At 45.3% G+C, this 27,183-nt stretch overlaps 1 protein-coding gene across 12 annotated transcripts in view; it reads left to right on the top strand.

The window, feature by feature from the left end:
- Positions 1–27,183, top strand: part of psd3l (pleckstrin and Sec7 domain containing 3, like) — a 538,648-nt gene that overhangs the window by 231,068 nt on the left and 280,397 nt on the right. For 3 of the 12 annotated variants that reach the window (XM_069925822.1, XM_069925818.1, XM_069925824.1), the window contains exon 1: positions 20,716–20,927. The exons of the other annotated variants lie outside the window; for them this stretch is intronic. In XM_069925822.1, the coding sequence (XP_069781923.1) occupies positions 20,900–20,927 (28 nt within the window). In that variant the 5' untranslated portion in view covers positions 20,716–20,899. Of the gene's footprint in view, positions 1–20,715; positions 20,928–27,183 lie in introns of those variants that run through there. 12 annotated transcript variants of the gene reach the window in all.

Here is a 27,183-nt window from a genome sequence, read left to right as displayed (position 1 = left end):
CGCCGCTGCTTTCCCTGTGCCCAGACTGGGGCCGCCGCCTCCAACTTTCTGCCCGGGCCAGTCCGGGCAGAAAGTTGGAGGCGGCGGCCCCAGTCTGGGCACAGGGAAAGCAGCGGCGGCCTCGGCCCCGGTCTGGGCAGTATGGACCGACCTAGGAGGGGAGGCAGACCCCTCCAACCCGGGTAAGAAACCTGCATAGGAGAAGGCCACTCCGATATAAAACCTACGATCCAAGGACCTCGCTGCCACGTCCCAGCTTGCTTAGCCACGGCACACGAACCATGGGTGTAAAGGATGGGGCCAGTACTGCGCGCACTGCACTCCACTTAAAAGCTCCTTTGCGCAGGCCTGAGGACAGGTCCACGTCCTCCCCCTCCATGTCCTCCCCCTCCACGTCCTCCCCCTCAAAAGATGCTCACAAACTCAAGCTAGCATGCTGGAACATCAGAATCATGCTAGACAAGGCTGACAGCCACTGACTTGAACGCCGGTCTGCCCTCATTGCACATGAACTCCTCAGACTTGACATCGACATAGCCGCTCTCAGTGAAGTCCACCTGGCAGATGTAGGCAGCCTCCAAGAACGCGGCGCGGGCTACACACTCTACTGGTCTGGCAAGCCTTTGGATGAACGACGCCTATCTGGAATAGGCTTCATGGTCAAGAACTCCATTGCCTCCAAACTCGAAAACCTCCTGACAGGCCACTCGGACCGGATCATGTCCATGCGACTTCCCCTTCAAAACAAACCTCATCAGTGTCTATGCTCCAACCCTCCAGGCGGAACCAGCAGAAAAGGACAAGTTCTACACTGACTTGCGCAACCTCATTCAACGCACCCTACAGCCGACAAGGTTGTCATCCTTGGCGACTTCAATGCTCGTGTCGGCAAAGACTCAGAAACCTGGCCAGGAATCCTGGGCAAGCATGGTGTCGGCAAGTGCAATGACAATGGGCGCCTCCTGTTGGAGGTCTGCGCAGAACAGCGGCTTGTCATTACAAACACCCTTTTTCAGCAGAGGGACAGCCTGAAGACTACCTGGATGCATCCCCGATCCAAATACTGGCACCTCCTGGACTACGTCCTGGTGCGAGAAAGAGACAAACGAGATGTGCTCCACACCAGGGTCATGCCCAGCGCGGAATGCCACACTGACCACCGGCTGGTTCGCTGCAAGCTCAACCTTCACTTCAAGCCAAAGCCCAGGAACAGTAAAGCCCCCAGAAAGAGGTTCAATGTTGGAAACCTGCAGTCAGGCGAAGTGAGAGGAAACTTCCAGGCAAACCTCAAAGCAAAGCTCGAGGATGCAATCCGCCTCACGGACTCGTCCCCTGAAACCCTCTGGGATCAGCTGAAGACTACCATACTGCAATCCACTGAAGAGGTACTGGGCTTCTCCTCCAGGAAAAACAAGGACTGGTTCGACGATAACAGCCAGGAAATCCAGGAGCTGCTGGCAAAGAAGCGAGCTGCCCATCAGGCTCACCTTACAAAGCCGTCCTGGCCAGAGAAGAAACAAGCCTTCCGTCGCGCATGCAGCCATCTTCAGCGCAAACTCCGGGAGATCCAAAATGAGTGGTGGACTAGCCTCGCCAAACGAAGCCAGCTCAGCGCGGACATTGGCGACTTCAGGGGTTTTTACGATACTCTAAAGGCTGTGTACGGCCCCTCACCCCAAGTCCAAAGCCCGCTGCGCAGCTCAGATGGCAAAATCCTCCTCAGCGACAAGATCTCCATCCTCAACCGATGGTCAGAACACTTCCAATCTCTTTTCAGTGCCAACCGCTCAGTCCAAGATTCCGCCCTGCTCCAGCTCCCTCAACAGCCCCTAAGGCTAGAGCTGGATGAGGTCCTCACCCGGGAAGAGACATATAAGGCAATTGAACTGAAAAGTGGCAAAGCAGCAGGTATGGATGGAATCCCCCCAGAGGTCTGGAAGGCTGGCGGCAAAACTCTGCATGTCAAACTGCATGAGTTTTTCAAGCTTTGTTGGGACCAAGGAAAACTGCCTCAGGACCTTCGTGATGCCATCATCATCACCCTGTACAAAAACAAAGGCGAGAAATCAGACTGCTCAAACTACAGGGGAATCACGCTGCTCTCCATTGCAGGCAAAATCTTCGCTAGGATTCTCCTAAATAGAATAATACCTAGTGTCGCCGAGAATATTCTCCCAGAATCACAGTGCGGCTTTCGCACAAACAGAGGAACTACTGACATGGTCTTTGCCCTCAGACAGCTCCAAGAAAAGTGCAGAGAACAAAACAAAGGACTCTACATCACCTTTGTTGACCTCACCAAAGCCTTCGACACCGTGAGCAGGAAAGGGCTTTGGCAAATACTAGAGCGCATCGGATGCCCCCCCAAGTTCCTCAACATGGTTATCCAACTGCACGAAAACCAACAAGGTCGGGTCAGATACAGCAATGAGCTCTATGAACCCTTCTTCATTAACAATGGCGTGAAGCAAGGCTGCGTTCTCGCACCAACCCTCTTTTCATTCTTCTTCAGCATGATGCTGAACCAAGCCATGAAAGACCTCAACAATGAAGATGCTGTTTACATCTGGTACCGCACGGATGGCAGTCTCTTCAATCTGAGGCGCCTGCAAGCTCACACCAAGACACAAGAGAAACTTGTCCATGAACTACTCTTTGCAGACGATGCTGCTTTAGTTGCCCATTCAGAGCCAGCTCTTCAGCGCTTGACGTCCTGTTTTGCGGAAACTGCCAAAATGTTTGGCCTGGAAGTCAGCCTGAAGAAAACTGAGGTCCTCCATCAGCCAGCTCCCCACCATGACTACCAGCCCCCCCACATCTCCATCGGGCACACAGAACTCAAAACGGTCAACCAGTTTACCTATCTCGGCTGCACCATTTCATCAGATGCAAGGATCGACAACGAGATAGACAACAGACTCGCCAAGGCAAATAGCGCCTTTGGAAGACTACACAAAAGAGTCTGGAAAAACAACCAACTGAAAAACCTCACAAAGATAAGCGTATACAGAGCCGTTGTCATACCCACACTCCTGTTCGGCTCCGAATCATGGGTCCTCTACCGGCATCACCTACGGCTCCTAGAACGCTTCCACCAGTGTTGTCTCCGCTCCATCCTCAACATTCATTAGAGCGACTTCATCCCTAACATCAAAGTACTCGAGATGGCAGAGGCCGACAGCATCGCGTCCATGCTGCTGAAGATCCAGCTGCGCTGGGTGGGTCATGTCTCCAGAATGGAGACCATCGCCTTCCCAAGATCGTGTTATATGGCGAGCTCTCCACTGGCCACCGTGACAGATGTGCACCAAAGAAGAGGTACAAGGACTGCCTAAAGAAATCTCTTGGTGCCTGCCACATTGACCACCGCCAGTGGGCTGATATCGCCTCAAACCGTACATCTTGGCGCCTCACAGTTCGGCGGGCAGCAACCTCCTTTGAAGAAGACCGCAGAGCCCACCTCACTGACAAAAGACAAAGGAGGAAAAACCCAACACCCAACCCCAACCAACCAATTTTCCCCTGCAACCGCTGCAACCGTGTCTGCCTGTCCCGCATCGGACTTGTCAGCCACAAATGAGCCTGCAGCTGACGTGGACATTCAACCCATCCATAAATCTTCGTCCGCGAAGCCAAGCCAAAGACTAGTGATACAATACAGACAGATTATTGTGCTTGTTTAAGTTGAAGAGGCAAGATAAATTGCTAATGCTAGGACATCAGCAGTGCTTTGTTGGATAATTATGATGGGGTGCCTTGAAGGTGTTGGAAACCAGGAAGCGTGAGGTATAAATTAAAAACCCAAGGGATTGGAGTAAGTGTGTTAGCATGGGTGAAAATATTCTGCCATATAAAATTCAGAGTTGGAATCAATGTGGAGAGTTGGATCCTTTTCCGGTTGGAAGGATGTAACTAGTAGAGTACCCCAGGTATTGGTTCTTGGCTCTCCATTGGATACAATTTAATATGTAAGGTGTGCAAGTTTGTCAAAAATAGCTGGAAAGAAATATTTTGATGAGGACGCTGTGATTCTGCTGTGATATATAGTTAGACTGTGATTGGCAAAAACCTGGCGAATGGAGGCCATGAAATTTGGTAACTAAAGGAACTAAAAGGGAAATTATTGTCAAAATGGAGAAGGACTGAAAATAAGTGAAGTTTGGAGGGACTTGGGTGTTTTAGTGCACGAATCTTGAAATGTTTGCAGACTGATCCAACATGTTGCCTTTATTGTGAAGGTCAGTGTTAAAGAGTAGGGGAATTTTGCTGCTATTGTTCAGGGTGTTGGCGAGGCCATACCTTCAGTTTTGATCCCCTTACCAAAAAGTAGGATGTAGTAGCCTTCGAGGCAGTCCAAAGGAGATTCACTGAACTAATTCTTGAGATGAGAGGATTTTCCTATCAACAGAGGGTAAACAAGTTTGGGCCTGTATTCCTCAGAAGATCGAGGGGTGACCTTCATTAAATATAAGATTCTCAGGGGGGCTTAATTCATTATGTTGAAATGTTTTCACCAGTGGGTGAGTCTTAAACGAAAGAATTTAGTTACAAAATAAAGTTCTGGACATTGAAAGCAGAGGTATATAGAAAGTTCCTTTTTTTAAGGGTTGGTGAATCTCTGGAGTTCTCTGCCCCAAAGGAAGCTTGAGCCACATCATTAGATGTATTTAGATGTGGAGATTTTATTTTTTTAGAAACTGAATGAAAATGAGAAAATTTCTAAGGTTAATAAAGAGTTATAGGTTCTCCTTGCCAATGGGAGTGTTCATTAAAGAGTTGAATTCTAGGTCAGTCATAGTCCAACAGTGTGGCAGAGATGGAAATGCTACTAAGCGGACCATGGCTGGCATTACTTCAGTGAGTGGAAGAGATGTACAGCCTTTTCCTGTCCTGTCTGGATGGGATGAGAGGAAGATTCAACTACTGCCAATAAAGCTCCATGAGTAGCCTTGAACGGTACACGTCACAAATGACTTATCTGACCGTGGGGTGACTTTCAACCATATTGATTAGAGCAGGGGTGGCCAAACTGGGGATTGCAAGCAGCGACCTACATGTGGTTCTTTAACATGTAATGTTTGGCTCGCAGAAATACGTTGGCTGAGACAGGAATTGCACTGAATGTTTTATACAACTCTTGTTCTCAATACTTTGATTGATGGCCAACATGCCAAAAGCTCTCTTTACTGCTCCACATGGAGAAAGTACCTGAAAATTGAGCTGAAATAAGGTCCAGACATGATTGGTAAAATGCCCCAATTCTGCTTCTGTTTCTTTTGTGATCGTTTTGTTCTTCTATCTGACCAGTTTCTCCCATCTGCCAATGAACCGATCCTGCTCAAGGTTAGAACATAATTATCAAAGAGTTTTAGCAGGTTATAATTAGTGAGAGTGTTACCTTGGCTAAAAAGGAGAGTGAAGATTCCCTTTCTCCCTTTACTCCATGAATTTTTCTGTTGCTGGCCTTGGAGCTCCCTTCAATAATTAATTGCAGATTTCAGAATTGAGTGCTAAAATATTCCCAACCTTATCAAGCAGATATCGGCATGAAGCCATACCTGGTAAATCGGGATGGATGACAAAAGCCTATAGATTTGAAAAGGGGAAGAAAGCTAGAGAGTTCAGAGATTTAGAAAATAAAAGCAGAATTGAGACTGGAAAACTGTGATGATTTCTTCCTGACATCATAGAAAGGGGAAGCTACATAGAAAGCAGCCAATGAACAGTTTCCAGGTCTCCCTTTAATGCTTATCTCATTTGAGCACAGTTCCTTATTGTTTCTTCTTTTGATTAAGATGTTACTGAAAAAGAAAGACTGGTCCTGTCACATGTCGAAGTACTGAATGGCCCCCATGCACAACGATTGCTGTTTAGTTCTGTTGTACCCAATGGTCAATGCAACCCCAGGGCCCAATCTCTAGGTTTACTGTTAAGACACAATTCTTTTTTCTTTTACTGACATGCCAGCCTGTTATTTTCTTATACCTGACAAATTGGCCAGACCTGAAATGTTGGGTCCCCTTTATTTCCTATGCATGTTGCATGACCAGGTGGGTTGCAGCAGCACATTTGTGTATTGCACTCCACTCCAGATTCGGCAGATTTCCTTGTTTACCACAATGCCCTCTTCAAAATGTATCCTCCCCTTCAAATAGGATGAGGTTAGATGTTTGGAGAAAGCCAAGCTTGTTGAGGAAATCAGCTGCTGAGCTCAGCTCACAAGCAGGTGTGAATTAACATGCTTTTTTTTCATTCACACATCTCTGTCACCTACATTTTTAGTCCCAATGATCTGTCAGGTATTTGTTCAGAGAAAATAGTTCCAAAATAGAAGGCACAATTCCACCTAAACAGAAGTAAAACAGCATTTAAATAAATTGTCCTATTTTTGTTGCTTGAAGGTGTATGATGATATGAGATTCTCTTTTAAATCAATCAGATACTCAGTGAACCACATGAACTAGTAGAAGGAGTCAAGATTTAAAAAAAATACTCTGGTGTTATTTCAGTTTAAATTGAATGTGCCACATTTTTGCTGCAATTTTAAAATATGACCATTGTAGTAATAAAAGTTCTGATGGAAATATTAGTCTGTGTAAATTGGATTATGAAGACACTGCTATTCACAAGAGACTGCAGACGCTGGAGCAAGAACACATTCTGCTGGGGTATCTGTGGGAGGAAATGGAATTGGTGATGTTTTGAGCCAAATCTTTCATCATAGCTGATAGAGGCGAGGATGGGACGGAAGAGAGAAGGGCTGGTAAGGGATTGCTGAACCAGGGAGGGGTAAAAGGTGATGGACAGATGGGGATGGCAAAAGGTTGGAGTTGGGAGACAGACAGAGAGGAAGAGTAAAACAAAAGGGGGCATGTGGTTTAAAATGAGCCAGGGGGTGGGAAGGTTGAGACTGCTGGTGGAGGGTGATAAGTGGAAACAAAGTCTAGTAGTGCTGGGATTTGATGAGCAACCAATGTGATAATGCTGGTGAATGGACCATCAGGGGAGAGATGAAAATGAGTGTAATCTAGGAGAAGAAAGCAGTGGTGAGGAGTGGTCAACAATATCGACCTCTGATTTTGCCTTAGACCTACCCATATCCTGTTTGTGTTTCCCAGTCCACCTCCTGCTTTTTTTCCACTGCCCCCTGGCCCACCCTCTCCTCACACTGCGTCCCACCACTCTCCCCAATCAAACTTGATGAAGGGCCTTGATCTAGAATGTTGACCATTCCCCTGTTAATGCTGCTCCTTCTGCCGCGTTCCTCTGGCAGCTTTTTGCTGCACTTTAATTGACCAAGCTGTTTCCTCTTTGTTCATTGCTTTCGTTGTTATTCATGGGTATTCGGCATAACTGCATCAGTATTGTAGGCATTCAGGTTAAGAAGTTTTGATTAAATATTTGATTTTCTTATCTATGCATATGAAGAAGTTTATGTGAATGAAATAAAATCACATGAACAAAACTGAAGAAAAGCACAAAACTGCAGATGCTGGAATCTTGAGTGAACAAAAGTAGTGGTTGGACGCCACAAATAAAGCAACATCCATGGAAAAGTGCATGAGTTCTGCTTGACCCACTGAATCCCTCCAGTTCTGTTCACAGATCAATACCATTGTCTGGGTTTGGAGAATGAGTGGGATTTTGTACTCGGGTCTGTGAACCACAAGCGCCATCTATTGGCAGTCTGGTCATTTATACGCAAAGTCTGACTCATCTGCGTGCAATACACAAATGTGTTGGACCAATTCAGCAGGTCACACAGCATCTATTAGGAAGAAAAGGGTAACCAATATTTTGGGCCTAACCCCTTTCATCAATGTATGAAAGAGACAGGTCTCTTAATAAGTAGGTGGTGGTGAAGGTGGTGGGGGGGTGGGGGGCTGAAGAGGGAGGAGTACAGGGCTAACAGGTAAGAGAGATCATTGGTGCATATAGGTGACGCATCGGATGTCCCCCAAAGTTCCTCAACATGATTATCCAACTGCACGAAAACCAACAAGGTCGGGTCAGATACAGCAATGAGCTCTCTGAACCCTTCTCCATTAACAATGGCGTGAAGCAAGGCTGTGTTCTCGCACCAACCCTCTTTTCAATCTTCTTCAGCATGATGCTGAACCAAGCCATGAAAGACCCCAACAATGAAGATGCTGTTTACATCTGGTACCGCATGGATGGCAGTCTCTTCAATCTGAGGCGCCTGCAAGCTCACACCAAGACACAAGAGAAACTTGTCCGTGAACTACTCTTTGCAGATGATGCCGCTTTAGTTGCCCATTCAGAGCCAGCTCTTCAGCGCTTGACGTCCTGCTTTGCGGAAACTGCCAAAATGTTTGGCCTGGAAGTCAGCCTGAAGAAAACTGAGGTCCTCCATCAGCCAGCTCCCCACCATGACTACCAGCCCCCCCACATCTCCATCGGGCACACAAAACTCAAAACGGTCAACCAGTTTACCTATCTCGGCTGCACCATTTCATCAGATGCAAGGATCGACAATGAGATAGACAACAGACTCGCCAAGGCAAATAGCGCCTTTGGAAGACTACACAAAAGAGTCTGGAAAAACAACCAACTGAAAAACCTCACAAAGATAAGCGTATACAGAGCCGTTGTCATACCCACACTCCTGTTCGGCTCCGAATCATGGGTCCTCTACCGGCACCACCTACGGCTCCTAGAACGCTTCCACCAGCGTTGTCTCCGCTCCATCCTCAACATCCATTGGAGCGCTTACACCCCTAACGTCGAAGTACTCGAGATGGCAGAGGTCGACAGCATCGAGTCCACGCTGCTGAAGATCCAGCTGCGCTGGATGGGTCACGTCTCCAGAATGGAGGACCATCGCCTTCCCAAGATCGTATTATATGGCGAGCTCTCCACTGGCCACTGTGACAGAGGTGCACCAAAGAAAAGGTACAAGGACTGCCTAAAGAAATCTCTTGGTGCCTGCCACATTGACCACCGCCAGTGGGCTGATAACACCTCAAACCGTGCATCTTGGCACCTCACAGTTTGGCGGGCAGCAACCTCCTTTGAAGAAGACCGCAGAGCCCACCTCACTGACAAAAGGCAAAGGAGGAAAAACCCAACACCCAACCCCAACCAACCAATTTTCCCTTGCAACCGCTGCAATCGTGTCTGCCTGTCCCGCATCGGACTTGTCAGCCACAAACGAGCCTGCAGCTGACGTGGACTTTTTACCCCCTCCATAAATCTTCGTCCGCGAAGCCAAGCCAAAGAAAATAGGTGACATGGTAGAAGAGAAAAAAAAACTTGAGAAGTGATAGGGTAAGGGGTAGCTTAACTGTTTAACAGCCTCACCTGAGGTTCCCACTCAAATTTGAATTGAATGTAATGGTGTAATTAAAGGCTCATTCAGATTGGTAGTAATGAACTCAGCTGGGGTGTGTGTGGCTGAGGAAGGGTCATTGGATTATGGACTGCTGTTTACAGCCAAGAGATGCATTTTTATTTGTCCTTCTTCTTCACTACCTCCTCAAATACATAGGATTATAAAACTGGTAATTCTACCCCAAAAGAGAGTGCCTTTTCTGAACATAGTGCACTTTGGCAGACAGGTAAGAACTGCATTTAGACCATAATGAGAGTTGGGCAGTGCCCAGCTGACATTGTGATACTCTTGTGAAAATTCTGTGGAATCTGTCAAAGGTCGGGAATCTTCAAAGATGTCCCCAGTACTCACTTTCTGGAAAATGTTTTAATATTTTGTTGTCAAAAAGGGAGGGCAAAAAGCATTTTAGGGACACAACAATCCCTCTCCAAGGGTGCCCAGCTCTGTCTGCATCATCATCCTTCACTTGTCAGAGATGTGTGGTGCTCATTATTATCATCCATCTGCTGCACCAGGGCAAATCTGCTTCAACAGTACACCAAGGTACAGGAGGAACTCAGCAGGTCATGTAGTTCCCATGGGAAGTCAAAAGTAGTTGATGTTTCAGACCTGAGCCCTTCTTCAAGTGTGCTGAATATCAGTCTGGTGTTCTCTTAAGAAGGTGGTGGTGGGGGGGGGGGGGGGTGGGGGGAAGAGAAGGGTAGGGGGAGAAGGGAAGGGGGAGGAACACAAGCTAGCAGGTGATCGGTGGATACAAGTTGGTGTAAAAGAGATAGGAGCTGAGAGGTGATATGGGTAGGGGTAGAGGACTGAGACAGATGCTCTTTGATAGGAGATGGAAGCAAAGGGATTGGGAAGGGATGAGGGAAAGTGCGAGAGGAGAACAGGGGAGGGGGATTATCAGAAAACATAGAAGCTAATATTGATGTCATCTTGTTGGAGATTACTGAGACAGAATTATAAGGTTTTCTTCCACAACTGATGCGCTGTGGGCACACATGATCCCACAGGTGGGTCAGATTTAAGACCCACAGCAGAAAGGAATTAGCAAATGGTGGTGCTCTCTCTCTCTCTCTCTCTCTCTCTCTCTCTCTCTCTCTCTCTCTCTTTTCTCTCTCTCTCTCTTTCTCCTCCCTCTTTTCTCTCTCTCTTTCCTTGCAGAGTTTCAGTAAAATGTAAGCTTTGAAAATGAAACAAATTTCAAACAAATTGCCAGATCTACACTGCCAGAAATGTACAGGGATTCCTTGATTTATGAATTTTTGTTGTAATGCCCTTGATACTTTGGGATTGACAAATTTATTTTGCATATTATAGAGCATTTCACTGTCAGTAAATTGGAATATGCTGTACCATAATGCTCATAAAGCAATTCAGCTAATCTTTAAAATTTATGAACTTTGAAGTTTCTCTAAAAACATTTTCCAGGAATCCAAACATGCATAAAATTGAGAAATGACCACATAGTATAAGTGTATTTCAAGCTCCACTCGGCGCATAATTAGATGAAAATGATCTTTAATGGTCCTTCTCAATCTGTTGTCTGCAGACCACTGGCAGCTTATGGGTTAGTTATAGGTGGCTCAAAGTGACAAAGCAAGGACAAATGTTGCTGATTTAATAAACAATGAATATGCAAATCAAGGTTGAAAGTTTACTGATACTAATTTAAGTGAGATTAATCAGTTTAATAATGGTAGCAACTGTAGCATAGTTGGATCGTACAGTTCTGGTAGGAAGTAGGAGCATGATTGGTGGTGCAGTTCTGGTAGGATGCATAAGAGACCTCTCTGGTCATCTTACAGAGGAACATAAGAAATAGGACCAAGAGTCAACCATCTGGTCTGTCAAGCCTGCTCTACCATTCATTGAAATCGTAGCTGATCTGGCTGTGGATTCACGTCCATTTACCTGCTTGTTCCTCATGACCATTAATTCCCCTATTCTTCACACGTCTGTCTGAATTTTGAATAAATTAATTGAAGCAGCCTCTGCTCTTTCCTTGAGAAGAGAAATCCACAGATTCAGTACTCTTTTACAGAAACAGTTTCTTCTTATCTTTGAGTTAAATCTACTCTCTGAACCTTGAGGCTTTGTTCCCAGTAGAGACATTCATAATTTTATCTTATCTATTCCTTTCATAAATTTATATGGCTTTACAAGACCTCCCCCAATCCTTCTAAAGTTCAATGAGTATCAACCCAGTTGCACTCACTTAGAGTTTTTAGACTGCTGGCGTGTAACGGCACAATCAACGAAATTTGTCGTTACATGGGCAGTCTAAAAAGGAAAGTGCAGTCAATTCCTGCACTGTGATTTATCCTGCAGGACACCTACTACTTTGCGGGGGAGGCCTGCAGTCTAAATGGCACCGCAAAACTCACCTCATGAATTCAATTCAGGCTTCGTTGCTCCATATAAAAGCACTGGGACTGAAGCACACAGGACGCAAGGTGTGCAGTGTAAACGACCATAAGGTGAGTTAGTATGTTAAAATTTTCAGATTTTTCCAACATTGCTGTCTAAAAAACACTCATGTTTCCTCATAACGTAACCCCTACCCCTCATTTCTGGAATCAATCCACTAAATATCCTCTGCACCACCTCAGGTTCATGAATGAATCAGTTTATTAAGTCAAAGCAAAAAGTGCTACTTCCATCCCAGAGAGTTCAATGGCCAGTGTTGCCTGCTGTAATGGTTGACTGTGGGGGCTGAAAGAACCCTAAAAATCGATTACTGGTGGTAAGAACTTCTCCATGATCTCCATCAGTACTGGAACACCACAGGACTGTGTTCTTAGCCCCCTGCTCTACTCACTTTACACTTAGGACTGTGTAGCTCGATACGACAATAACCCCATCTATAAATTTTGCTTGTGGTGATACGACCACCAGCCTACTTCAAGGGCGATCTCTGTACCTGCAGGAAGACCACCTAAGGGGATGACTCCACCTGGGCAGCTGTCAATCAGCCGACCTGAATGTAAACCTGAGTCAGTCATGTGGGGAGCCACCAAGGCTTGAACTGGTGTTCACCTTTCACTGAAAGTTGTACAGTCTTTTGAGTTTTCTGCTTGCTTGCTGCTACCTCAGTGTACCACAATTTATTCCAGTAAAATTTTAAAGAGAGACCATAGAGAAGTTTCTGGCGATCAGGAGCCTTGAGATTGACCCCCAACACTCGGATGCCCAGGCACGCTTCGAGATCTGGAAGCACGCGATTGAGGCAATCATCCTAACACAGGCTGAGGTGATCAACACCAACCACAAAAGGCTGGGCCCACGAGCTTTCCAAGCCATCAAAGACTGCACAAACTATGAAGCTGCGATGGTCATCCTGGAGAGCATGTACAAACCCCTGACAAACATTGTCTACACCCGGTACCTGCTCAGCATCAGGTCCCAACAGCCAGGTAAGACAGCAAATATTTATCTGGTGGTCCTACATGACTAGACTGTCTGTACCTGGCCGAGACTGGGGTGACCGAAGGGGAAGTGGAGCGACTGATCTGGGATGCCTGTGTGTGAGGGCTGAGCTCAAACAGTGCCCGACAGAAGCTGCTGGAGGAAAACATTGCCTCATTTACCAGGACAATGGAGGTAGTCCACTCCCTGAAGGCTGCAGCTCATCATGCAGAGTTCTTTGATGCTTGACTCCCCCAACCTTCTGCCGTCGCCAAAGGGCCCTACGTGGAGGAGACGATCGCAGCCGCTGGTGCAGTTTGCCCCTGTAAGTACTACAGACAGGCAATCCCACAAAGGGTGCCCAGCGAGGAACTCGCAATGCTCCTGATGCAGGAAGAAAGGCCACTTCACTAAGTTGTGCCTTCCCAGGCCCATCAGGAGCACTGCGGCCCTCTGCAACCAGCTGGGAGCCCTCCAGAAGGCCGCCACATGCGAGGACTGGGCGACGCCATTACTCGCACCGCCACTTCCGCCCTCACAGCTGACATCACGTCTGGCCCAGCCACCAACCCGCTCCGCTGCAGTGAGCTCTCCCCGGGCGCCGCCATCTCCCTCCGGATGACTTCTTCCCCCACTGAAGACATCACTTCAGTTTGCTCAGATGATGTCACCTCCAGCTTCACTGCCAGTCGGGTCACCCGACCACACCGACGCCACATGCGTCTACTGGGTGCTGCCATCTTGGGCCAGCTGGCCCCTGACTGCCTCAACGCATGCACCACATCGATGGGACAACATAGTTAACATGGGCGCATACCAGATCACCCACCTGATGCAACCCATGCCCTGGAAGGAAGCCTCATCCATCAGGGAGCAGCAACTTGGACACTGAGATGATCCTAGTGTCCACCACCTTAAAAAGGCACAATCCCCATGGACTCAATGATGGACATTGCTGTCAATGGGAAGGTAACAAAATGCCTCTTCGATAGGGTTAATACTGAGAGCTTCGTGCACCCGAATGTGGCCTGGACAATAAAGCTCAAAATCTATCCCACGAACTTTTCCATCACTTTTGCTGCCCAGGACCACTCCATCTCGGCTTCAGGCGCTGCTCAGTGGAATTGACAGTTGGGGGTGGGGGACATTCCAAGGGTTCAGGCTAGGTCATGCCCCAGCTCTGTGCCCCAGTCCTCAGGGCTGGACTTCCAGTGCCACCTCCAAAGCCTTACCCCCACTTTCGGTGGGCCTCTCCCCCCCCGCTCACACTCCACAGCACAAAGCCCAGTGACTGCCCTCAATTCACCTGCTGCCTCTCCATCCTATGGGTAACCCCTCAGCCCTCTTCAAGTACCTTACGTCAATATGCAAACCCACAGCTGCCAAGAGCAGGCACTATTGCGGCCGACAGGACTTTCATTTCAGAAATGAGGCAGCTTCTGGCGGAAGGTATCAGAGAGCCCAGCACCAGTCCCTGGAGAGCCCAAGTCCTAGTGGTAAAAGGGGGTAGCAAACCGAGGATGGTAATTGATTATAGCCGGACCATAAATCGTTACACCCAACTGGACGCCTACCCCCTACCTCAAATAATTGACATGGTCAATAAGATAGCCGCTATAAAGTCTTCTCGACAAGTGACCTAAAGTCAGCCTACCACCAGGTCCCTATCTACCCCAGGATAAACCATACACCGCCTTCGAGGCAGACGGGCACCTCTACCAGTTCTGCCAGGTCCCATTTGGGGTCACTAATGGGACCTCTTTTTTCCAGCGGGAGATGGACCGCATAGTAGACCAGCACAACCTAAGAGTGACCTTCCTGTACTTGGACAATGTCACCAACTGTGGCCATGAACAATGGGGCCACGATGACAAGCTGAGGAGATTTCTCTGGATGGCCAAAGAGCTGAACTTCACTGACAAGAAAGAGAAGTGTGTGTTCAGCACCACCCGCCTCACCATCCTGGAACATGGTGTTATTGGTCCTGACCCAGAACGCATGTGTCCACTAATGGAACTGCCCCTCCCCCACACGCTCAAGGCCCTCTGCAGGTGTCTTGGACTTTTCTCCTATTGTTCCCAGTGGGTCCCCCACTTCTTGGACACAATCCGCCCATTGGCCCAAGCCACCACTTTTCCCCTCCCCCCTGAGGTGCAAGCAGCTTCTGCTCATATCAGGCAGGACACCACATTTCAAGTGGACTGCGATGCCTCTGATGTTGCCATTGCTGCCACCCTCAACCAAGAGCGGGGTGAACCATGGCCTTCTTCTCCGGGACCCTCCACGGTTCCAAGCTCGGGCACTCCGCCATTGAAAAGGAGGCCCAGGCGATTGTGGAAGCGGTCTGCCACTGGCACCACTACCTGGCAGGCAGGAGGTTCACCCTCCTCATCGACCAACGTGTAGTGGCTTTCATGTTCAGCACCACCCATAACGATAAGATCTTGCACTGGAGAATTGTGCTGGCCACGTTCAGCTATGACCTCCATTACAGACTGGGTAAATTCAACAACTCCCCCGACGCCCTGTCCTGGACCTGCACCACTGTGCAGTCTGACCAACTGCAGGTGCTGCACGACACCCTTTGACACCCGGGCGTTGTGCACCTGTACCATTTCAAGTACCGGAACCTCCCCTTCACCGTCCAAGAAGTCCAAACCATAATAACCGAGTCATGCAGAGACTGTCTGGAGCGCAAATTGCACTTCTTCTGCCTGCCACAAGCCCACATCATCAAGGCCATTTGGCCCTTTGAACAGCTTAGCATCAACTTCAAGGGCCCCCTGCCTTCCATGAATAAGAACATCTACTTCCTCGCAGTCGTAGATGAATATTCCCGTTTTCCCTTTGCCATCCCTTGCCCTGACACTTCCACAGCTACCATTATCAGGGCACTAACACAGATCTTCACCATCTTTGGATACCTGGCATTCATCCACAGTGATCTGAGGTCTGGCTTCGTGAGTGAGGAGCTGCGCCAATACCTGGTAGCGTGATTGATGCACTGAGGTGGCAGCAAGCAAGCACAAAACTCAAAAGACTGTACAACAGGCTTTATTCCAGTAAAAGTCTGAACACCAGTTCAAGCCTTGGTGGCTCCCATGTGACTGGCTCAGGAGGGGCTGACTCAGGTTTATATTCAGGTCAGCTGATTGACAGCCGGCCAGGTGGAGTCAGCCCCTTAGGTGATCTTCCTGCAGGTACAGAGATCGCCCCCTGCAGTAGACTGGTGGTTGTATCACCACATTCCAACAATACCAAAATAGTCTGTTTAAAGGAAATGGATGAGTCAGCAAACAGGGGGGAGATTGAAAACTTGGCTGAATGGTGCACCAACAACAACCTTGCACTCAATGTCACCAAAACCTGATTGTCGAGCAGGAAAGGAAAGCCAGAGGTACACAATCCATTCATTGACCATTGGGGGATCAGAGATGGAAAGGGTGAACAAATAAGTTCATGGGAGTCACTATCTCAGAGGATATTTCCTGGAACCAACACACCAATGGCAACATGAAGAAAGCACGTCAGTGCCTCTACTTCTTCAGGAGTTTACGGAGGTTTGGAATGACACCAGAAACCCTGGCAAATTTCTACAGAGATGTGGTGGAAAGTGTGCTGACCGGCTGCATCACAGTCTGGTATGGCATCCCCAATCCCTCCAAATGGTAGTAGACACTGTCCAAGACATCACAAATTAAGCACATCTGCTGCAGCAATCATCAAAATCCCTCACTACCCATCACACTCTCTGTTCTTGCTGCTGCCATCAGGAAAGAGGTATCTGTGCCACAAGACTCGCACCACCAGGTTCAGGAACAGCTGCTACCCCTCCACCATCAGACTCCTCAACAACAAACTCAATCAGAGACTCTTTTGAAGACTTTTACTTGTGCACCTTATTGATTTTCTTCTTGTTCTCTTGTATTACACAGTTAGTTTATTGACATTCATTATCTGTTTACATTTCTTTGTTTACATGTTTTACACTGTGTACATTTTCTTTTTTGTACTACCAATTAGGGGTAATTCTGTCGCGCCTGTAGGAAAAAGGAATCTCAGGGTTGTATGTGATGCTATATATGTAATCTGACAATAAACCTAAAGCCACAGCATAGTTATGGACTTTATCATTGTATGGTTATATTGAATGGTGTAAGAAGAAAGAGAGAGAGAGATGGAATTAACTTTAAATACCCTGCTGATGTTGTAGAATTGGAATAGAAATCTCTGGATGTGTGAGAGGACGTGAGAAATTTGAGTAGGTGTAGATTGTTCAGCTGCTTGAATCTGCTGTGCAATCCACTGAGATACTGGGCTCATATACATTTTCCTGTATATTCCCCATCAGCCTCACCCACACCACCCCCCCTCCCCCACCGCCCTCTGCCGTCTAAAATTGTGGCTTGAAAATATGCAATGACTTAACGTGCATAGTTCTCAGGGGTAGAGAAACAAAATTCCTCATCATCTTCTTTAATTGGCAATCTGAAATTATTTAAATATGTATTCCCTGCTGATGTTGTGCGATTGGACTATGGATCTCCAGAGTTCTCTTAAAGTGTGCGGGCGTGTGTCATCAGTCGTTTAGCTGATTTGTTTCTTTATATATAAAAAAAACTTCCGTTAGTCCTTAGAAGCCTTGGAGGAGTTCTATCTTTTACAGCTATGCCAAAGTTTGACAAGTTATACATTTGAGAAATACGATGTTTTCTCTGCAATTCACTAACATAAATGTAGTCATTTATGCCTGTATTCGTTTGCCTTTAATTGAACAATGAACCAAAGACACTACCTTACCTTGACTTTTTGTGCACTATTTTTATTAATTTTTGTAAGGTGGTTTATAAAAATGTTTCCACTGTGACCCTGCTGCAAAATAACGAATTTTGTGACTTGTTCATGACAATAAATTCTGATTCTCAATCTGCTTGCAGTTTTCATTCCCACTTTAAATAAATTAATAAAATTACGCTTCTAGTCATGAAAATTCTCAGATTTGACTTCTGAAAATGGTCATAAAAATTATAACTTGCCATGGCAACAAATGCTCCAGAAAATATATTCTTAAATCATAAATTTAAAATTACCCATGGGCTAAGGAGACTTCATTATTTCTTAGTGCTCATTTCACAGGTCAGCGCCAGGGAAGGGTAGCCTTTGGAGGACTGATGTTTTAAATATTTATGTTCCCTGTGTCAGTGTTTTTCAATTATACATCCATCTGTCTGTCAACATTTCACTATAACTACATGCTTTCACCAGAGATAGCTCTGTGACCTGATTATTGGTATCTCCTGGACACAGTACACATCACTGAAAACCTCTTGGATGCAGGGATCTCCCAGTGGCAATCCATTTTAATTCCTCACCCCATTCCCATGCCGATATGTCATACGCATTGCCAGACTAAGAACAGCTGCAAATTGGTGGAACAACACGTCATATTCCATCTGGAAACTCTCCCACTGGATGGCATTAACTTTGGTTTCATTTCCCTTTCTCCTTTCCTCAGTCTCTCTTCCTCCAGCTCTGTATTCACAGAGCCACCACCCTCCCCTGATCAATTCTAACCTTTCCTCTCATCCTCCTATACAGGCCCAGTGGCTTTTACTCTCCCCCCCCTGTCCTTTCTTCCCCTCTCCCCCAGCCTTTTAATCCTAAATTTTTGTGTTTTTACCATATGGCAACCTTGCTCACTTTCCATCTTCCTATCCGTTTATCCTACTTTACTCTGAACAGTAATCAGATAAGGAAAGCAAGGACAGAATGCATCCCTTTTCAGTTTTATCTGCACACCCAGGACCTTTTATGGAGTAGCTCTTAAGCTGTTACAAAGAAATAATACCTATGGGAATTGGTAGATACCAGATAAGTGTATTTGTTGCCATGCATGTTGCATGATTGGCAAACTAACTGCCAGAGGTGCAAATTTTAAACTTTCATATTTTTTACCTATTTATGTTCTGTGATTTTTTTTTTTGCTGGTTGCTTGAATTCTGGATAATAGGATTTTACTGCATACAGACTCTACACACACAGCACACAAAATTAGTATTCAATCGCTTCGATCCAGTGAAGTAGCAGATGGCAAAGCTTCACTCCCGGAGGAACTCAATGCCTTCTCTGCCCAATGTGACAACAGTTTAAGCAAAGAACCACCCCTCCACACCCTCTCATCCTCTGATGATTTCATCTTCTCCTTATCTGAGGATGACCTGAGTCTTCAGCATCTGGACTGGACAGAGTACCTGGCTGAATATTAAAAATCTGTGCAGCTCACTTACCAATATATCCATCTATATCATCAATATCTCACTCCAGCAGGGTATGGTACCCACCTGTTTCAAACAGGCATCAATCATATCAGTGCCCAAGAAGAGTGTAGCAACCTGCTTTAATGAATATCCTCCAGTAGCACTTGTATCAACCATGATGAAGTGTTTTGAAAGGCTGGCGTGGAAGCATATCAGCTCCTGTCTGAGCAGTGACATGGATATGTTCCAGTTTTCCTGTTGGAATAACGGGTCTACAGAGGATGCCATCTCACTGGTTCTACACAAAGCCCTGGAACACCTGGACAATAAAGAAGCATTCATCAGGATGCTCTTTATTGACCACAGTTCAGCATTTAACACCATCAACCCCTCAAAACTGATCAGCAAACTCCATGCCCTGGGACTCAACACCCCACTATGCAATTGAATCATGGATTTCCTCACCTCCAGACCACAATCAGTGAGGATTGGCAAGAATATCTCCTCCACAATCTCCATCAGAACCGCAGCACCACAGGCTGCGTCCTTAGCCCCCTGCTCTATCACTTTACACCTATGACAGTGTGGCTCGGTACAACAATAAGACCATCTACAAATCTGCCGATGATACCACGTTAGTGGGTTGTATAAAAGATTTAAATGAGTCAGCATATAGGAGGGAAATTGAAAACTTTGCTGAATGGGGCACCATCAACATCCTCGCACTCAATGTCACCAAAACTACGGAGCTGATTGTTGACTTTAGGAAAGGAAAGCCAGATGTGTACAATCCAGTGATCATTGGGGAGCAGAGGTGGAGAGAGTGAGCAAATTTAAGTTCTTGAAAGTCACTATCTCGGAGGATCTTTCCTGGACCCAACATACTCATGGCATTGTGAAGAAAGCATGCCAGTGCCTCTACTTCCTCAGGAGTTTGTGGAGGTTTGGTATGACACCAGAAACCCTGGTGGAAAGTATGTTGACTGGCCTCATCACGGACTGGTTTGGGGCTACCATTACCCATCAACATAAAGCCCTCCAAAAGGTAGTGTACACAGTCCAGAACATCACAGGCAAAACCCTCCCCACTATTGAGAACATCTACAGGGGATGCTGCCGTCGGAGAGCAGCAGCAATCAAGGATCCACACCACCCAGTACACGCTTTGTTCTTGCTACCACCATCAGGAAAGAGGTATAGGTGCCACAAGACTCATCACCAGGTTGAGGAACAGATGCTACCCCTCCACCATTAGGCTCCTCCACAACAAATTCTATCAGGGACTAATTTAAGGTCTCTTATTTGTGTACTTCATTGAATTTTTAATTCTCTCTGTATTGCACAGTCAGTTTGTTTAGATTTGTTATATTTATAGTTCTATTTATGTTTGTTTACTTGTACATGCTGTGTACAACTTTTTTTTTTAAACACTACCTCTATGTAATAATTCTGCCTTGCCTGCAGAAAAAAGAATCTTAGGGTGATATGTGATGTCATGTATGTACTCTGACAATACATCTGAAATCTGAACCTGGGTCTTAGACTTTGCAGGGCAGCAGCTCTGCTTGCTGCACCACTGCCCTGCAGGAGTGCATGGAAAGACTCTTCACCCCATTATCTTTCAGACATGTTTTCATATCCTTGCCATATCTATGTTACATCATTGCCACATCACAATATTATTATGACTTGTGTGTACTTTCCTGCTTTGGGCTGCCAGGCATCTGGTGTGGTTCTGTCATTGTTTCAATGCTTGCAATAGTGGTTCCAGATTATTAATTTAACCAGAGGCTTACACTACAGAATTTATGTAAAACATACTGCAGTTGAGCTTATGTTGCTGAAGTTGTGGTTTTAGGAATGTTAAGGATTACAATAGCCAGAGATGAAGTGCTTTCGCTGTTTCAGACCCAGTGAGTACCATAAATATTAGTAAGGCACACATATCTTGCATAAAGTTTCACAGGATTCACAGCCAAGCTTAAGTGTTTCAGATGCTTATGTGGTGACCAAAGAACTGGACACCAAGGACTAATTTGTATAGGGTTAAAACTGCAATCTTGTGGTTATGATGGAGAAATATATCATCCAATTTCACCTGATACACTGAAAACTAATCTCTTTTCTTAAATCATTTTCAATAATGAGAGGGAAATTTATATCAATAATTTTATACAGAGAAAATATTGGAACTTACTCAACAGGAATAAAGAACCCTAGATCAGAATATGGGACTGGGCAAGGAGTCGAGTTATAACCAATAATTAATAATTGATGGAATGCATCTGGGAAATGATCTATGGGATAGACTATGGTCTGGAAACGCTCAATCGAATAGACCATGGAATGTGAAATCATGAAATAGACGATGGATATAGACTACAATTAATGTTCTGGATCCCAGAGCTGGAAAATTATCCATGAACTGACTCCTAGATCTGGACATCAATCCATGGAATGGAGCAATGAAGAATTTTTGATGGAACAGACAACAGATCCTGACAACATTCCATAGAATGGACATCAGATCTGGATAGCATTTCAAGAATGGATCATGGATCTCAATAGATCATACATCTGGGCAGTTTTTCTGGAATAGACCACTAGTCTGGGTACCCCTTGATAGAAAAGAGTGCAAAATTGAGCAATACCCTATTTTTATGCATATAACGCACATTATATGCATATTTTACAGGCCAGGTACCACCCCAACCCTGCGTGTTATATGCATGTGCACGCTATATGAGAATATTTTTATATGTTGACAGAACACGCACAATTAATTGCAGGCACGGGAAGTCGATCTGGCAATTTATAGCAGGCATGGGAATATTCTAGCGGCATTGAAAGAATTCACTTAATTAATAGTGGCTTTAGGAAAGATATGCTGACAATTTATGGTGAGTGTGGGAACATTATAGTGATAATGAGAATAGAATAGTGGTAATGAAAGAGCACGCAATTTATAGTGGGCGTGGGAAATTTTGATTTTGGGAATATCTCTTTGAATTGAATGCCATGGTATCTAAAAACAGGACATTCTGGCTCGGGCACTGCACCTTATCAATATCAATTGCCCAGACCCGGAGGAGATTAACATATCAAGTGCCTCTGATTTGAGACAACATTAGAATTAAAATCCTGCTTAACTCTGAAGCCTGTCTTAGATATATTTCTATAGGCCATTTCATGTCAGGCTTCTGCCTGGAGGTCAGCTACAAGAGCGGATTGAAAACTTAAACCTTGCCTTGCAGACAGCAGCCCTAAAAGGCTGCTTCAAGGTCCTATTCATATCCAGAGGTGCCTCATAGCACCCTCCGGAGCTGATGGAGATGGGGCGACTTGTGCTGCAGTGCCACCCATCATAAATACACTGCAGAGCAATGGACATCTTCCCTACCCATAATCCTCCACTCAGCTGGAACTGTTCTGCGGTTCCCAGAACAGTTCCAGCTGCATTGGGGATTGAGTAGGGAAGACAACCATTGCTCAGCCACGTTTTGAGCCACAGAGAGCAGTCCTGAAGGCCGAAGCAGCCTGGTGAGATTGTCACAGCCTGGACTGGCCACTCCCTGATGACTCCCACTGCCCCAATGGCCCCCACGGCTCCTGTCACTGCTGCCCCTGCTTTGAGGGAGTCATGGAGGGAGAGGGGTCACGGGCTGACGGCATCATCAGTTTGGCGTAATCAGCTGCTTGCAGCTGCTGTATGTTCAGGTTAGGCGGTGGAGCGTAGTGCTCCGTTGATTATCTTTCCCCATGGCGCATTCAGAAAGGTACATCTTTAGGCATAAGCGTGAAGAACAGATGGGTGTTTTCCCTGCTTGAAAGTGACTATTGATTCCTCTCCAAAGCTTGTTAATGCATTGCAGCAGGGGTGATTGATACCTTTTGGGGAAGTTGATTAGGTGTTAATTGCAGGAGATTAACTGTGCTGTGGCAGATACTGGTATGTGCTTTGTCTCATGTCCCATTTAAATGCAAGTTGCTTTTGCCATTTGGAATTTAGAATACTACACTCGTGCATTACACGCGTGTGCTCATTATACAAAAATAATTTTACACAATTTATGATTTTCTCTGCGTTATGTGTGTGTTACGAGTGAAAGTACAGTAGTGTGCAGGTCACACTGATGGAAAGGACGATCAGAGAGTGGGCATTATTTATTTGCTGCTGTTTTGCTTATCATTGGGATTAATAAGATGAAAATTGACTTTTATTTGGATATGCTGACACTATAATTTGAAGTAGCCAAATTTTTAACCCATATTTATCCTTTTAATTGTAAATGTGATTGACTCATGAAAATAGGACAAAGATGTAAACCAGTGAAATTGATCACAAACCGACAAAAGTTTTTGGAGATGGCGCATCCCAGAACTTTACCGACCACGTTAAGATCCACTTATCCCACCAGCTTCCTCACAAACCTTCTCCCATCTCATTAATTTTTATTATTCATAAATGACCACAGCTGCCACTGTCAATAACAGCTTGTATTTATGCTGTATCTTTACCATAATAAACCTTTGTAGGGGATGTCACTGGATAGGACAGGAGGTGCAAGTTGTTAGCTTTAAAGAAGTGCAGAGGGATGAATAGATATAATGGGGGGAATTCAGGAGTGTAGGGCCTACATACCTGGAACTAATGGTCACCAAGGCTAGTGATCAAGAGTTAGAGTTAGAACATAAGAAAGTGGAACAGGAATTTGTTGTGTGCACCCATATTCTTCTCCACCCAACAGTTAGAACTGACTTGGGCCTCAAGATCCATGTTCCTGCTTTTCCCCCATAACTCTATAGGCCTTTATGGTTGAAAAGGCTATCAGTAGCTTCATCTCCACAGAGACAGAATTCCAAGCTTCTGCAGCGTGTGAGGGGTAGGTCTTAGGAGGGTGGTCTCATCAAGTTATATATCGTCTCATTATCTCCTCTGTTAAGCCCTCTAAAATATTGTGCCTTCATGAGATCAGCTTTCCTGAATGCAAAAGAAAACCTCCTTCTTGCAATCAATCTAGTGAAAAAAAATGTAGACAATGGAAAGCTGAGATTAAAAACAGTGTTGGACGCACCCAACAGGTCAGACGGCAGCTAATCTGATGAGAGATCATCAACTTGAAATATAAGTTCGCCCTCTCTCTCCACAGATGCTGCCTGAGCTGCTGAGTATTCCCAGCATTTTGTTTTTAATGTATTTCAGTGAACCTCAACTGCACTGCATGTAAGGCAAGTTTATCCTTAAATAAGGGGGGCCGGAATTGTACATTGTTCTATCTGTGTTCCCATTCAGGCCCTGTACAGTTGCAGCATGCTGTTCTTACTGTTGGATTCCATTTCCTACACAATAAAGGATAACGTACCCTTTGTCTTGCTAATTACTTGCCAACTTTCTGTGTTTTAAATGAGGACACCTGGATAAAAATGATGCTCCACTTGCAATGTAGTAACTGAACTTGTTCTTTCCTGTAACAATATCCTCTGCAATTGTTACACTCAAGGATAGGCTGACTTGCCTGGTTAGCACACAAAACAAAGTATTTCAGAAAACATGACAATAAACTATTCAATTCACATTTTGAACTGTAATACTTGTATCATAACCAGTGAACTAATATTTGGTCATTCCATTATTTCAACCAAACCCTCATATTTCCCATTTATACTTTATTTGCAACATTTAACCTGACTATATAAACATTGAGCATGGAAAATTACAGCACTGTACAGGCCCTTCAGACCACGATGTTGTGCCAACCTATATAAACCTACTCAACAAACAAAACCTTCCCTACGTCACACGCATAATCCTGTATTTTTCTTGTATCCATGTGCTTGAAAGACTTTCAAATGGTCCTATTATACCAGACTCCACTATCACCCATGGTAATGCATTCCAGGCACCCACCACTCTTTGTGTATATAAAATTTAAAAAAAACACACCCCTGACATCTCCCCTAAAGTATCCCCTCACTTTGTACAGATATTCTCTGGTGTTTGCTACTATCACCCCAGGAAATAGGTGCCTGCTGTCCACCTTATCTATGCCTCCCATAATCTTGTATTCCTCTATTAAGTGACCTTTCATCATTGTTTGCTCCAAAGAGAAAAGCCCTAGCTCTGCGAACCTTCTCCAAACTAGGCAAAATCCTGGAAAATCTCCTCTGACCCTCTCCATAGCTTCCACATCCTTCCTATAATGAGGTGATAAGAACTGAGTGCAATATGCCAAGTATGGACTACTCAGAGTGTTATAAAACTGCAACATTACCTCGTGACTCTTGAACACCATTCCCCAACTAATGAAGTCTAGCCTTCTTAACAACCTGTGTGACAACCTAGCGAGATTTAAGGATTTGGACCCCAAGGTTCCTCTTCCACTGTTAAGAGTCCTGCCATTAACCCTGTCCTCTGTCTTCACATTTGTCACTTCACTTCATAATTATCCAGATTAAATGCCATCTGCCACTTCTCTGCATACTGTCTATATTCTGTTGTAATCTACGACAATCTTCTATGCTAATCACAACACCTTCAACTTGCTGTCCCATCCTTCAACTTCTTCGTACATGTTATTTATAAAAATTACAAAGAACAGGTGGAACAGAACCTTGTAGAACTCCACTAGTCATTGACCTCCAGGCAGAATATGTTCCATCCATTACTACCCTCTGTTTTCTGCAGACAAGCCAATTCTGAATCCACACAGCCAAGGTTCCATGGATTCCACGGCTCATTGACTTTCTGAATGAGTCTATTATGGGGAAACCTTGTAAAATGCCTTTCTAAAATCCCTATGTACCACCCTACCTTCATCAATTTCATTTGTTACTTCCTAAAAAAAAATCTCAGTCTCATGAGGCATGACCTCATCACAGTCATGCTGACTACCTGAGAAGGCTATACTAAATGCTGATAAATCCTGTCCCTAAGAATCCTCTTCAATAGTTTGGTCACCATTGACCTAAGACTCGCTGGTCTATAACTCCCAGAATTTTCTCTAATTCCTTTTTAAAACAAGGCGACCACACTTGCCGTTCTGCAATCCTCCAGTCCCCACTGTGGCCAGGGAGGATGCAAAGATCATTGCTAAAGCCCCAGTAATCTCTTGCTTCCTGTAGTAACCAAGGTTATATCACGTCTGGTCACGGAAAGCTATCAATCCTAATGTTCTTAAGAAGATCCAGCACTTTCTCTTTCTTAACCTCAATATGCTCCAGTATATAAGCTTATACTCACAATGACCTACTTCCCCCTCTCTCTGGTGATCACTTGTATTCATTGAGACCTCCCCTACTACTTCTGCCTCCAGGCACATGTTGTCTCCTTTATCCTTAAGCAGCCCTACCTTCACTATCAGCATCCTTCTGTTCTTCACATAAGCTAAGGCCTTCTCATACCCACTTCTACCTCTCCTAAGACTTTCTTAAGCTAAATAATTCGCATGAACCTTTCTTGTCTTGTTTCCTAAACCTTCTGTATCCTTCCTTTTTCCTCTTTACTAGCCTCTTCTGTCAACCACAGTTCCCTTATCCTACCATCGTTTCTCTGACTCAGTGGGACAAACTTATCCAGAACCTCACAAGTGGTCCCTAAACATCCTCTACATTATCTCTATGCTCTTCCCCGAAAACATCTGTTCCCAATTTACTCTCCCCAGTGCCTACTTAATTTTATCATAATTAGCCTTTCCCAATTAAACACTTTGACATTTTGTCTACTCCTAATCTTGCTCAGAGTGTTGTCATCACTTTTACCAAAAACCTCTCCCAATGAAAGGCCTGTCACCTGACCTGGTTCATTACCCAGTACTAGATCCAGTATGGCCTCCCCTCTAGTTGGCTTGAACACATACATTTATTTAGGCATACGTACACCCCATTGACTAACAACCCTCTGGTATGTTTTGAATGGTGAGAGGAAACCCATGCAGACATGGGGAGAACATACAAACTCCTTACAGACAGTGTGGGATTCAAACCCTGGTCCCAACCTCTAGTGCTGTAACAACATTATGCTAACCGCACTGCCCCACTACTTTTAACTGTGCCACCCACAGCATCAAAAATCTCTCTTGGATACACCAGACAAATTCTGCCCCATCATCCCTCTTGCAGTCAGTATTTGGGAAGTTGAAATCTTCCATAACAATAACAGTAAAATTTTTG

This window comes from Narcine bancroftii, chromosome 3, assembly GCF_036971445.1.
Source record: "Narcine bancroftii isolate sNarBan1 chromosome 3, sNarBan1.hap1, whole genome shotgun sequence".
Classification (NCBI taxonomy): domain Eukaryota; kingdom Metazoa; phylum Chordata; class Chondrichthyes; order Torpediniformes; family Narcinidae; genus Narcine; species Narcine bancroftii.
Note: the sequence above shows the minus strand (reverse complement) of the source record. Positions and strands in the feature narration are given on the sequence as shown.